The sequence below is a fragment of the Cucumis melo genome, chromosome 10, assembly GCF_025177605.1.
Source record: "Cucumis melo cultivar AY chromosome 10, USDA_Cmelo_AY_1.0, whole genome shotgun sequence".
Taxonomy (NCBI): domain Eukaryota; kingdom Viridiplantae; phylum Streptophyta; class Magnoliopsida; order Cucurbitales; family Cucurbitaceae; genus Cucumis; species Cucumis melo.
In genome coordinates, this window is record NC_066866.1 from 11782421 (window position 1) to 11797439 (window position 15019).

At 34.0% G+C, this 15019-nt stretch overlaps 1 protein-coding gene and 1 long non-coding RNA gene across 5 annotated transcripts in view; both read left to right on the forward strand.

The window, feature by feature from the left end:
- The window catches only part of LOC127151244 (uncharacterized), a 70411-nt gene that overhangs the window by 38336 nt on the left and 17056 nt on the right, over positions 1-15019 (forward strand). The gene's annotated exons all lie outside the window — the stretch shown is intronic.
- LOC103496695 (folate synthesis bifunctional protein, mitochondrial-like) lies at positions 3338-9612 on the forward strand. 3 transcript variants are annotated; one of them, XM_017046566.2, is made up of 4 exons: positions 3338-3611; positions 4035-4126; positions 4825-4961; positions 7684-9612. In XM_017046566.2, the coding sequence occupies exons 3-4, from the start codon at positions 4907-4909 to the stop codon at positions 9147-9149; spliced, it is 1521 nt and encodes a 506-aa protein (XP_016902055.1). In that variant the 5' UTR covers positions 3338-3611; positions 4035-4126; positions 4825-4906; the 3' UTR covers positions 9150-9612. The 3 variants fall into 3 exon arrangements, with proteins under 3 accessions (XP_016902055.1, XP_008456884.1, XP_050946652.1); XM_008458662.3 differs by lacking the exon at positions 4035-4126; XM_051090695.1 differs by lacking the exons at positions 3338-3611; positions 4035-4126; positions 4825-4961 and adding an exon at positions 5341-5537.

The window sequence follows — 15019 nt, forward strand, 5'->3', positions numbered from 1 at the left end:
ATAATGTGCAACCTATTCCCGACGTTTTTTACGTCAGAAATTTCTTTTTATATGTATTTTTTAATATTTAAAATTTTATTTGTTTCCTAAAATATTTTCCTCAAACAAATTCTCTATTTTGTGAAATAATCACGTTCGTTTTGGATTAAATTAAAGAAAATTCAAAATAAATTAGTAAATTACGAAATACAAATACAAATTGAATAAAAAATTTTAATATTGATAATACGAAGAAGTTCAAAAAATATAATAGCATTCATAATACAAAAAATATAGTATTCAAAATACAAAGAAGCGCAAAGAAAGTCATACGTCTCATAACGAGCCTCGTACGCGCCATTCTACACCGCAGGTCCTACAATGATACAAAAGTAGCTAAATTTAGTACATATATCCATATCGTCACTGTATACTATCATTGCAAAAACTTAAGAATAATGGAGACATATATACGTACCACAAAGCTAGAGATCATGTGGTGGTCCTTGTTGTGCCTGAGTCAAGTCTTGTATCAGCTTTCGCATTTGTTCCACTTCTAAAGCTAACACTTTGTGATTTTCATCTTGCACTTCAACTCGTTCAAAGCTTCATTAGGTTTAACTTGTAATTCAATCTTTTTTCTGTGGACTGCGAACATGACATCGTGGAACTGCTCACACTCGTCGTCTTGCGGACCTTCAGCTTGGGTTCCCAACCAAGGCCTTTTGAGTAGCCTGGTCGTCTACCCAACACCTAATCGCATATCTCATCCCCAGAGAGCAGCTGACTACCCTCTGGGGTAGGCTGGGACTGGAGTTCCAGCATTTGATTCTACAACAAATTTAAAAACTAAGTTAGGTAACGTAAAAAGAGGGTAATTAATAAGGGCATAAGTGTTGCTTCGATAACTTACATGCGTATCCTCTACGGCCTGTGATACGAACTTCCTAGCTTGAACGTGTGTTTCTCGTAACAACTCCACACGGTCGATCAGTTCTCCTTTTTTCTCAGCGAGCTCGTGCTGTCGTTGTAGAAACAACTTTGACCCACTGCTATAATTGTAAGGTTGCTTCTGTCTAGCAGCCTTGTTCGTCCGTGATTGCTTCTGCATGAAAACAATTATATTGTTTAGTTCTTATACATATTAAAAGTTGAAATCGTAATTAATCATGATAAATGGTTCAATTGTTCACTTGGAATGCACGGCTTATGTAGTGGTCGTAGAGGAAGTGTCAATCCTCATCACGTCCCACCAATATGTTGGGTGGGTTGACACGAGCATTTTTATTCAACACATGTTACAGAATTTTTAACGCAAACAAATTGGATTGCCCCTCTCAAATTTTCAATTCAAACCCCCCACCTCCTTCAAAGTTTCTATTCAACCCTTCCACATTTCAAATTTTCAATTCATCCCTCCACCCCCTTCAAAATTTCAATTAACCCCCCCCCCCACTTCAAATTTTCAATTCAACTCTAAACTCCCCCTTCAAAATTTAAATTCAACTAAACTCACTTCAAATTTTCAATTCATCCTCCACCACTTCAAATTTTAAATTAAACCAACCCCCACCCACTTCAAATTTCCCATTGAAGCCCCCCTATCCCTTAAAATTTTTATTTAACCTACTTCAAATTTCAATTCAATAACATTCAAAGTTTCAATTCAACATACATTCAATACAACAATACATTTCACAAACAAAAATCTATTCCAAAACAAAATCCTAAAACCCTAAACTATCTAAATAAACTTAAAAATTAACCATTTTAAACTTACCTCAATGTATGGCGGCGAGGGCAACAGCGGCAAGGGCATGGCGGCAAATCATTCTTCGCTTCGCTTCTCTCTCTTTTTTTCTTTGTCGTTTTAGGAAATGAAATTTATAGGGTATCTCTCGACACAGCCCGAACACGTCGGGAGATCCCACTAACGATGTCGGAAATGCTCCTTATTCCCAACGTTGTCCCCAACGCATGATACATGGCATCGGAAATACATGTCTGTCATAATTAATATGGCCTAATTTCTGAAGGTTCTTTTCCGACTCATACACGACGCGTCGGGATAACATGTAATTTTCGACGCTTGCCCCGACGCATAATGCATGACGTCGGGAAAACATGTAATTCCTGACGTTTTACACTTAGAGTCGGAAGATCCTTTCATTCCTGACGATTTGTCTCCCAAAGTTTTTCTCTGCGTCGGGAGAACTCCGATTTCTTGTAGTGACTCTTTCACGATTAAATTCAAAATTATTTTCTCACACTAGGAGTTTTAGTCCAAGTGGGAGTTTATTGAAATTTATGTCATAAAACTCGTAGTTTGTAATTAAAATTATGTTCTATTCAATAAAGTGGTTATTGAGGACTTATAAGTGAAAATAGAATACTATAATCTTGAATCCAATAAAATAAGGTCCCGAAGCTGTCTAATGTAGACTTAAATTTTATGTAGAGATATAAACGTGGGTCAAGTTTGAGTATATAGCCCAAACGGTCTATAGTCCATAAATAAGGTTGGGCGTCTTATTCTAGGAACACTATGGATGCAACTCGCTCTGTAGTTAGTACAAACGATGTGATCCTAAATCGTTCATGTAGAGACATAGGAGCGAGGGCATCCTATGTAAAAAGTTTACATAAGATTGGAACTATGAAATAGTCACCTTTAAGTTATAACATCGTTGACTATATAAAATGACTATTTCAATTATGATGACTCAGACAATTTAAACTTAATCCTAAGCTAACTATGAACTTTTGTCCAAACAAAATTATCCTTAAATTTGCATAGGTGAGGCAGCTCAACGACGTTGGCCCAATAAGTCTCCCATTTCAAAGATAAGAACGGGTGGATGGTTATAGGATCATTTAATTTGATTACACAATTATTTAGTAGCCAAATCTAAACGATTTGTTTTCAAAATTTGGTACACGATTGTTTAGATTTTGCTAAACGATTTTTTTAAAGATCCTTTTGGTATACGATCGTTTAAATTTATCTGTATGATCGTTTATTTTTTCAAAATTCTTTGGTACACAATCGTTTATTTTTCAAGATTCTTTGCTACAGGATCGTTTAGATTTGGCTGAGCGATTTTTCTAATTCTTTTGATACACAACTGTTTAGATTTGTTTACACGATCGTTTATTTTTTAGACGATTGTTTAGATTTGGCTATTCCAATCTAAACGATTTGTCTATTTTTTTGTAGACGATCATTTAGAGAAAAAGAAGAAAGACATGAAAAGAAATCGCTGCAAAAAAGAAGAAAAAAGAAAAGACAGTAGAAAGAAATGACTTCCAAGTAGTGAGGAGAAAATGGACTTCTATAAAAGGAGCCCAAAGACACGCAATGTGATTAGGAGCGGAAGGCAGACGGTGAGCGTGAAGGCTAGCCAAAATGCACAGAGTAGCGGTGGCCCAGATTTGGAGGACTCTGAGACAAAGCCGCTTTAGTCTCTCTTCCCGCTGAGAACACAAAGAACCGAACAACAACAACCATCATCGCCAAATTACTTACTCCTTTCTTCCCCAAAAAAAAAAAAAAAAAAAAACTCCATTAACAAACATCTCCATCTCCTACAAGATCCAAAAACGGAGAATACTGTGTTCTTCTTCAGCACCAGGTACCTCTTTCCGATAGGTTTTTTTTTATTTTCTTTTCTATTACGTTCTTGTTTTTCTGCTAGATTCTCTTTGTTTCTTGTCATTTCACATGGAAATGGAAATGGAGTTTCCGAAGCTAATGCATTGCCTTGTTCTTCTCTCTTCAAATGCTTTTCTCCTTAATTGCATTTCTTTCTTCTCTTTCCTTTTTTACTTTACCGTTTGGTTTTGCTTTACTTTCGGAGATTGAGGCGTAATCATTTCGGAATTCTTTTCTTTTACACCTTTTTGTCTCTCCTTGTTGAACTATTACACCGGAGACTAATCTTTTCTCTTCAAGGATTTCTTTTTTATTTTATAATCAGTTTATTAAAGTTGTGCTTTATTTTCCCCCTTGGGAGCTTTGTTACGTAATCTGCAATAGTTACTTGTATGTTGTTCAGTTCAGTGGCCCTTTAGGTGTGGCTACTTACTAGTACGTGCTCTGTTCTGACCACCAACCAGATCGTAGTCCATGGGGAGTGCTACAACTTTGGTAATGCCGAAGAGGGAGTTTAAAAACGATTGACTATTCGGCTTGTCTTTTAAATCTACTTTGTTTAAGAACGTATAGGGAGCTGAAATCCTATCTTAGTTTTAAATCTTGTTGTGGTTTCCCTTGAGCTCAGGGATCGGATTGAGCTGGGTGGTTGTAATAGCCTAATAGACTTAGTTTATTTATTTTGTTTTGAGGATTGGTTTGAGTTTGACTTTAGTTTTAATTGATTAGCTATGTTATATGTTAGATTTTGTAAAAGTCTTGCTGTACCTTATTAGAAAGTGTTTTGAATGTTAGTTTTCTTGATTGAATATGTAATTCAAATTGTTTCTCCTGTGATTTGTAATGGTTACATCATAATGCTGTTAAAATTTCTAAAGCATCATATATAGTAGAGCTAGTCAAAAGATAAATTTTGGTAATGTTTCTTGGTCTAGTGTTGAAATCTTGGGCCCTTCCTATTTATAGGGAGGTAATACACAAGAGTAGTAAAAATGAGTAACACAGGATTTATTCGCAAGATTAACTTGATTTTCCGTATAAAAATGATGGTGGAATTTCAGTGTTTGCGTGGGTTGGACACACTCAAATTTCTTCTTTTGTATTACATGAGTAGCTTTGCTTTGAAAATAGAAGAATAATGAACATTCATCGAAATCTTGTAGTTGACTTTTTGTTGCCATCTTGCCATGCAGCCCCAATTCTTGTTGTGAAGGGAATTCATTAACTTGTTGAAGAGGCTAATTTTTGCTTCATTTACTCAACTTCTTCTCACAAATGAACATTTTGAAACATCGCATTATCGGCAGGCAAGGATTCAGATATGGTGGAGGTAAGTAGACATCTTATTCTAAGACTTGGTTTTTGGGGCGAAAGAAATGGTTGCCTATTTAGTGACTCTTTTTTCTCTTATGATAGGTTTTTAGAATCGTTTGTTTTTATTGCTGTATCTTGGTGAAAAATTAAGCACTGTAAACATTGTAGCTTATTTTTCTTCATTACCAACTGGAAAATCTCTATTGTAATCACCTATAGGTGATTTGGGGTTTTCCCTTTTTGCATTTATCAATGAAATGTTTCTTTATCCAAAGAAAATATTGTAAGACATGGCTTTTGGATTCTTGTTCAAATGTTACATGAACATTCTTATCCATAAAAAAATCTATCTTCTTAGTTCATGTATTTACTTGATCAAATCTTTTGGATTACAAAGATTTCAGATTAGAATGAAAGGTAGGAGTGCGAGTATGACTATAAAGATTTTAGTTGGTGGGCTTCTGTCCTCGTTGTGATGATTCAAGAATCAAAATTGATTGTCAAACCACCATGGGTTGAACAATGTTTTCAAAAATGTTTGTGGCAACCTTCAAGTGCCGCAAGGCTTACATATTTATCAATAGAGTGAAAGGTAAGCAATACAAATCAAATTTTAAAAAATTTGGTGCACTGTTGCTTATTGGACTTCTCAAAGAAAATATTTACGACCTTGCAGTTTTTAACACTTTAACATATGTTTTACTCATTGGATTATAAAAGGTTCTAGGCGGCAAAAGAAGTTGAGAGTAAACAGAAAAAAGAAGTTGGCTTCCATTTTCCTTGTTCTTTCCTTTGGCTGCTGTATTTTAATTCTTTTTTCTTAGGGCTTGTCTAGGAGTGATTATAAATTAGTTAAAATCACTTTTCATTCTCAAATCTTTTGCAAATATGCTTTTAATCATTGGAACCAATTTTGATGATACCGAGTATTCTATTAAAAAAATGTAAGATTAAGTATTAAGTTAATTTTGAACGATTAAAATTATTTTTCAAAGTGATTTTAACAATTTTGAAACCACCCTAAACATGCATTTATTTTATTATTATAGCTAGTATAAAATTGGTTTTCGTTCTCTCTTTTTCCCCATATTTTTTGTGGTGCTGCCACCACCTCTAGTTTATTAGCTATTAATTTATAGTTTTACAGTTTTTCAACAAATGTTGATCTAATCAATATTTTCAACTTTACCCTTACACTTCAGACAACCATCCCTAGCATAAGGATTCCTTTTGAGGTTCCATAATCCTTGGAAAGTTATTTATCTCTTTCTTCCCTCTTTTTCCCATCTTGGTTCAGTGTCGTGGGAAAAGGCAAGAAAACGTTTTCTTTGGGAGGACCATCTGGGGGATAGACCCCTCTGTTTAGCTTTTCCTAGGTTATACCATTTGTCTTCTTTAAAAAATTGCTCTGTGTAGGATGTTCTGGTGTGGTATGGGAACACGGTCTCTTTCTCTTTTGGTTTTTGTCATGCGTTGTCCAATAGGGAGTTGACGGAGGTGGCTTCTCTTCTTTTTTTGATTCAGGGTTTTGATTTTAGATTGGGCAGAAGGATGGTTTTCCCGTAAGTCTTTCTTTAGGATTTTAGTTGACCCTTCTCCTAGTCTGTGTTCGATGCCTGATGGAGCATTAAGATACCAAAGAAAGTTGGGTTCTTTGTTTGACAAGTTTTGATTGGCTGCATCATTCAATGGATAAGGTATCGAGAAAGTTGCCTTTGTTGAACGGTCCTGTTTGCTGCATTCTTTGTCAGAAGGCGGAGCAAAGCCTGGATCACTTTATCTAGGATTGTCTGTATGTGAGATCCATTTGGATCCTTTTCTTGCAGGAGTTTGATGTTTTGTTGGCTTGCCAGAGAGACGTTATCTGATGATTGGGAAATTCCTTGTTCATGCCCCTTTCAGAGAGAAAGGATGTTTCTTTTGGTGTGTTGGGGTGTGTGCAGTGATTTGTAATCTGTGGGGTAAGAGAAACAATAGAGTGTTTTGGGGGGTGGAGAGGAACCTGTGTGAGGTTTGGTTCTTTGTGAGGTTTCGTGTTTCTCTTTAGGCTTTGGTTTTGAAGGTTTTTTGTAATTACTCTATAGGCAGTATTTTACCTTAGCTAAAAATCCTTTTTTAGTGGGGTTCCTTTTGGGGCTTGGTTCTTTTGGATGCCCTTGTATCCTTTCATTTTTTTCTCAAGGAAAGCTGTTGTTTTTATCCAAAAATAGTAACAATAATAATAACAATAATAAAATAAATGGTATGCTAACTCTTTCCCTAGATCTATCTTTTTGTCCTAATATATATATGTATTTGTGTATGTATTATATATATTTTTTTAGTATTTTTGTCTTTATTTCCCTAATTTTGTCGGTATTGTTACAGTCCTAGTAAAAACAAAATTGATGTGGCTTTACAGTATTAAGACTACAGGATTAGCCACAGTGGCTTACAGTTTATTTTTATTTTTATTTTTTATTTTTATTCTAGTTAAAATGAGACTTTTGCTTTTAGTCTGTCTCAAGGCTCATGCTTTGACTCTCTATGACTAAAACCGTCAAAGTTGCAGTGAGCTTTTTAAACATTGTTTTGGAATTGATTGCCAATATTTTTCTCAACTTCTTCACAAAGACTATAGAGTTGTACATTCTGCCAGGCGTTTTTTTTGTTAGACTATGAATTTAAGTAATGAAAGAAAGCTGTTGTTTGAATCAATATCTCGTCTTGTTTCTGATCAACCATATTTCTACTTGTAGCATTGCAAATTTCATTCTTTCATTCATCGTCACAAGATAAAGTGGTGGAAATATGCTCTCGAGAGCAAGAAGTTGTGATTGCTTTAGGAAGTAACGTGGGTGATAGACTGCAGAATTTCAATGAAGCTTTGCGGTTAATGAAAAAGGCAGGGATACACATTACAAGACATGCTTGTTTGTATGAGACAGCACCAGCTTATGTCACTGATCAACCTCAATTTCTTAACTCTGCTGTTCGAGCTGTCACAAAACTTGGGCCACATGAACTGCTGAGTGCAGTTAAGAACATAGAGAAGCAGCTGGGACGTACTGCTGGTATACGGTATGGCCCAAGGCCGATTGACTTGGATATTCTGTTGTATGGAAGATATAAAATACACTCCGATATTCTCACCATACCTCATGAAAGAATCTGGGAAAGGCCATTCGTGCTTGCTCCTTTGATCGATTTGCTGGGTTCAGATGTTGATACAGATGATGTTGCTTCCTGGCATTCTTTGGCTGCTGATCATGGTGGACTTTTTGAGTCTTGGGAGAAAGTTGGGGGTGAATATCTTGTTGGTAAAGAAGGAATGAGAAGGGTTTTGTCCGTTGGAAACAGCTTATGGGACTGGTCTTGCAAGACTTCTGTCATGGGGGTTCTTAATTTGACACCTGACAGTTTTAGTGATGGTGGAAAATTTCAATCTATTGAAGCTGCAGTTTCTCAGGTACGTTCAATGGTTTCAGATGGTGCGGATATGATTGACATTGGTGCTCAGTCAACACGACCTATGGCACCTATGATTTCTGTTGAAGAAGAATTGGATAGATTGATTCCAGTTTTGGAAGCTGTAACAAGAATGCCAGAGATGGGTGGAAAGCTCATATCTGTAGATACGTTTTATTCGAAAGTTGCATTGGAAGCAGTCAAAAGAGGGGCTCATATTGTAAATGATGTATCAGCAGGGAATTTGGATCCTGAAATGCACAAGGTTGTTGCTGATCTTAATGTGCCATATATTGCAATGCACATGAGAGGAGACCCATCGACAATGCAAAACAATGAGAATTTGCAGTATGATGATGTTTGTAATCAGATTGCCTTGGAGCTACACTCTAAGATTAGAGATGCAGAATCATCAGGCATCCCGGCCTGGAGGATAATCATTGATCCCGGGGTTGGATTTTCAAAAACCACAAAACAAAATTTGGAAATCCTAACAGGTGTACCAAAGATCCGAACAGCAATTGCAAGGAGAAGTTTGGGATTGTCTCATGCTCCCATGTTGATTGGACCTTCGAGAAAGAAATTTCTTGGTGAAGTGTGTTCTCGATCAGTTGCGACGGAGCGAGATCCTGCTACGGTTGCTGCAGTTACTGTAGGGGTTCTTGGCGGCGCAAACATTGTTAGAGTACATAATGTGAGAGATAATGTGGATGCAGTGAGATTATGTGATGCAATGCAAAAAGAGAAAAAGAGCTGAAGCATTATTTTGAAAATGCTTGCTTCTGTTTTTGTCAATTTACTTTTAACAGATTATGCCATTGGAAGCAAATCGAAACATTCTTGTCAGACTTGGGACTGAGGAAGGTTCAAGGTTCAAAGCCAAAGAAGAATAAATCATCTAATTTTAAGGGAAGGAAAAGCTGTAGGCAGGCTCTGCCACGACTCCTGTTAGTCAGCACATGGATGAAATTATTGTTGAGTATCAAGCATTCCAACAACTGAAGAAGATAAACTGAATTCTATTAGACTTGAGATGAAAATTTTGCAGACCTCTCCTTGTTCGATGTTCCGTGAGAGGTATCGGCTATTCTCCTTCCCTTTTCCATTGTACGAGATTGAGGAATTAGCGATATCATTGCGATGCAGAGTGGACAATGTCTTTGTCTCTTTGGATATTGAAAAGTTTGAGTTTTTTCTAATATATTTTCATCAATTCTCTACTCTCCTCCTTTACGTTCATTCGCCATCCTTTTCTTTTTTTTTTTTCATTTTCATTTCTTTTGTCACATATGACATATACCAATCTTCATTTTTTGTCACATATCTCCATTTTTTTTTTGTCAAACTTAATTTGAAATATAACCATTATATAGAAATATTATTTTATTTATACAATCTAACATCGCTAGAAATGTATTTTTCTAGAAAAAAAGGAAGAAGGAAATGTATATTCGAAAAGTGTATTCTTATTTAATCATTAACAATTGTATACCGCAACATATGCAATTGAAAAGTATATATGCCTAAAAAAAAATTCAAATTTCAAACATGTGATAATTTATGTAGTTTGAATTGCTAAAGTTTGGAATTATATTTGCTAATAGATTTGGGAAGATTTCTGCAAATTCAATGTAGTGATTTTTTCTTCATCTGAAATGATTTTTCAATTACTGAGCCAAAATTTAGGAAATATTATTTAAAGTACTTCTTATATTTTAAAAATTATAGCAAACTCTCGTGTACCATGTTTCTACAGGTTTTCTGGCACAAGTTGTCACCAGTTCACAACACGTGGTCTAGGTTAATTAGTTCATGCAAGAAAAATTCATGGAACTAGCCTACTATAAAACTAATATTTTATAAATATCCTTAAATTTAGGGAAGTTTGTATGTATATAACAAAACATTAAACTAATTACATTTGAAAATTTTAGCTATTATATAATATTTAGCAAATTTTATGGACGGATTTCCCCTTAACAAAAAACTTACCTATTTATACAACTAATTATTTAATATTTTTTATTTTATTTATTTGTTTGCATTTATTAGTGATCTATCTAATTATGACATATATAACATACAATTAAAAAACTCGTATTTTGTATTTAATTAAGGGTTCTTTAAAAAATATAACAAAGCTGCAAAATATTTATACTGTATAAAATAATTTCGAAAACGGAAAAAAGTTCACAAACCTACGATGGAAAATGCAAAAAATGGATAGTCAAATTTAAACGATTTATTTTTTTCAATTCTATTGTTTAATTTGGTTATACGATCGTTTAGATTTGGTTACACGATCGTTTAGATTTGACTACCTCAAATCTAAACAATTTTTTTCAAAATTTGGTATACGATCGTTTAGATTTTGCTAAACAAATTTTTTCAAGATTCTTTTGGTACACGATTGTTTATTTTTTTCAAGATTCTTTGATACATGATCGTTTAGATTTGGCTAAAAGATTTAAAAAAAAAATTGGTACACAATCATTTTTTTTAGACAATCGTTTAGATTTAACTACTTCAATCTAAACGATTTTTTTCAAAATTCTTTATACACAATCTTTTAGATTTGGTTATCCTAATCTAAACGAAGTTGGTTACCCTAATCTAAACGACGTAAAAAACGAAGAGGAAAAGAAGAAATATTGATGGAAAGAAATCGCAGTGACAAAAAAAAAAAAGAAAGAGGAAAGGAGGAAAGAGATAGAAAAAATTGTAGCGAATAGGAGAAGAAAGATGGAAGGATAAACTTGGAATATTTAAAAAATGACTAACTTTGATCTTTGTTACACGGGCCGTAAATATTTTTGTAGTTTGTTATATTTACGAAAATTTTCCTTTAACAAATATATTATCTACAATATTTCAACTAAACTCTCTCTCTCTCCATTGTTTCTTCTTCCGGTCAGATTTTGCATTGTTATACTTTGTCCACTACAAGAAATCTGACCTTTAATGTCGGTTTAAAACCGACATTAAAGGGCTTTAATGTCACTTGGCAACCAACATCTTTGCGAGCGTTATTAAAGGCCTTTAATGTCGGTTGGGCTTTGATGTCGGTTTAAAAACGACAGTAAAGGCCTCTTTAATGTCGGTTTAAAACCGACATTAAAGGCCTTTAATGTCAATTTTCAACCGACATCTTTGATAGTGTTATTGAAGCCCTTTAATGTCGGTTGGGCTTTAATGTCGGTTTTAAACCGACATCTTTGATAGTGTTATTGAAGCCCTTTAATGTCGATTGGGCTATGATGTCGTTTTAAAACCGACATTAAAGAGGCCAATAATGTCAGTTTAAAACCGACATTAAAGGCTTGTTTTTGTCCATTTTTAGAAATTTATATTTATTTAATTATTGTATTATTGTCCAATTTTTATAAACCAACATTGAATCCATATAGATAAATATTTTTTTCTCGCTCCAACAAATTAATAAAATTAATATTATTTTAGAAACTATAATATTTATCTTTTACATTTGTATACACAAAATGAAAACTTAATATTGTGTTTATATATACATTCTACAATAGTACATGAAACAAGAACCTAATACAAGACTTAAATAAGAAATCCTAAACGCCTTCTCAGCCTTCAACCTTCAACGATCGCCTGGCTATCTACACAATCGCTTAGCTTTCAATCTGATGACTTCAATCATTCTACAAGCAAGATCAAAATAAACCATTTAATCCGATAACTTCTGATTTCTATCATCTCCATTATTGCAAACAAACATGTCAATCATAGTAGTAAGCAGTTCTATAGCCTGTTGGGACTCATAGAAGAAAGAAAGAAAGTGTCCCCTGAAAAGGGAGGAATTAACAGCCAAAATCATTTTTCATTTACACCACATATAGTACACACAGGCCCTTCATGTTGTTTCTTCTGATTGACTACTTTGTATTAGCAACATCACTTAAATGAAAAAGAAGCAAAAAAATATGGAATGTAAACAAACCCAGCATTCACAAACTCTTCTTTCCTAAGCTTTAAGATCCAAATTCCTTGGTTCATGATTGGATGAAGTGGCTTTGATATTTGTGTCTATTAACTCGTGAGTTGAGCATCACAATTAGGAAAAGATATATATATTCTCTTTTGTCCAAGAAAAAAAAATGTTGGATCCTAGCAACTTCAAGGCACTAAATATTTCAATGATTAGAGCTAACCTTCCTTATGTTCACGATCATAAATCTCACACATTTGATGTTGTAAATACCTCTCTCTAAAGTAATGGAACTTTCTTCCTACATTATTAATAGCATAGACCTCATTTGATACAGATCAGAAAGGAAAATAGTCAAATTAAACTAACTTAAATTTGCATCTACCTGCTCAAAAGTTTGGCTTCTAAGAAACACCTTCTCCCAGAGCAGCAACCTGACAAAGAACACATATCAATTGCAGTGACAAATATTTTGTCACTGATGTTTTTAATAGACCACTAGTTTGAGTATTGTTCAAGAACACATCAGCATAAAATCCAATATTGCACACATCCCCCCCCCCCCCAATGTAAAAAGTTCAGATAAAAAAGAGAAATCAAAACAACACACCAATCTGTAAAGTACAGAACAACCAACAAGCCCAAAGAAACTATGCAAAATGTCAACCCCACAACAGATGATGGAGACAAATGATCGTCGTTTCATAAACATTTATTTTTTTATTCTACATGTATACACATATACTAAAGAGAGAGAAGCTTCTGTAAAACAAATACACATATATATACAGAATGTGACAGATCTTTTGAATATTCAGTGATTACCTTGACTTGGCTGTTGTTTTTTATTCTCATCACTCCCCCAATACTTCTCTACTAACTTGTCGAAGAATGATATGATACAACCTCAATATATTGAAATAGAAACTAACCTATTTAAAACTTTTTATCTTTATGTTTTAAAGATGATGATATAATTTGTACCGTTGCTTCATATCATAGAAATTAAAGCAAAAAATAGACACATCCAATCATGAAACAATCTAATTATTGGAATATGTCTCTTCTTTTAGATGGGGCATTTTGGTGGTTTGGTTTTTTTGTATTCTTTCATTTTTTTTCTCAATGAAAGCTATTATTTTTATTAATAAAAAAAGACAAAAATATATCTAACAATACAGAACAACCAATAATAAAACGAGGAACCATACCAGTGCTTGTCACCCAATAGGTCAGGACAACAAAAGTTAAACAGGGCCCACAGTTACTAGTAGAGAGAGGGAGAGAGAATGGAGATAGTTAACTCCGTATGGGATCACAGTAAAAACACAGCGCCAATGGATCACAGTAAAAACACAGTGCCAATGGAGAGAATGGAGTAAAAACACAGTCTACATCGATTTATGGGAAACAAGCTATTTATGATTGTGGGAAGAAATGACTAACAAAAGATGAAAAAATTTATAAACATTATTAAGTCACTAATTGACGACCCAACAGGTGAAATTGAATATTAATTTGGGAGAAAATAACATTGTAGAGGTTTTTTTAACGTAGGACCTCATGTTTTGATATCATTCTATGTCACCAATTGACCCAAAAGCTTAAGTTGGTGGATTGAGGTAAATTTAATTATATCAACACTTTAACACACACCTACTGAATATATGGTGAAATGAGTACATGAACTTCATGCTATTAAAATAAAACAGAAAAAGAAAATACGTTCTTGAATCTTGGAATCAACTTCTAATAACAGAGTATGGAAGTTTGAACCTAATGAACTAAGACTTTCATATGTGAAAAGAAAACAGTATAGTTTCTTTATGGTAAAGAACAATTAGTACAAATAAAATAAGCTTATCTGCTAAATATTAAAAAAACGAACAACTTCATGATAAGTAAACTACAAGTAACTAATAATGACCTCATCAAGGATCATGTAATCCCATGTTGTTCCATCCTCAGTTTCATTATCTTCAGAGAAGCAGTTTCCTTACAAAGACTTTGAATTATTCCTCACAATATCATAAGTCGTAAGAAGAACACCTTTATCCTATAATGGAGACAAGTCATACAGAAAAAATAGAATTTTTCATTAAATATAGGAGCTGTTTTTATATAAAAATAACTTTTTTTGAGAAAAAATGAAAGAATGCAAAAACATGCCAAAGGTAAAGAAAGGGGGGTCACAACAGACCCCTACAGAAAGAATGTCCAACTAGGTAAGATGTTGCCTATAGAATGATTACAAAGTAACTTCAGGTATGAATTCCAAAGAGAAACACGAAACCTCACCATGAACTAAAGAATACAACAGAAAGGACCCATTATTGTAGTCTTCTTAAAAGCTCATTCAAAATGTTCACACGACACAACCAAGATTGACTTGCCAGATAAAGAACTTTAACTTTCTTGGAAATCTTAATCCTCCAAATCACATAAAAAAACAAGGAATAAATCCAACACATAACTGAAAAAACTAATTGATAGCGACCCTTAACCCAACACATAATTGAAACTAATAGATCTACATACAATTTGAAATTTTGAACAATATCATTGTACAAAAAATTTCTGCCACGAATAGTGCAATCTAATATTTAGAATTGTCTTTGCTTCTTCTAATTCATGATTGCGAGCTTAGTTTAATAACAAAACTTAGATCTAAC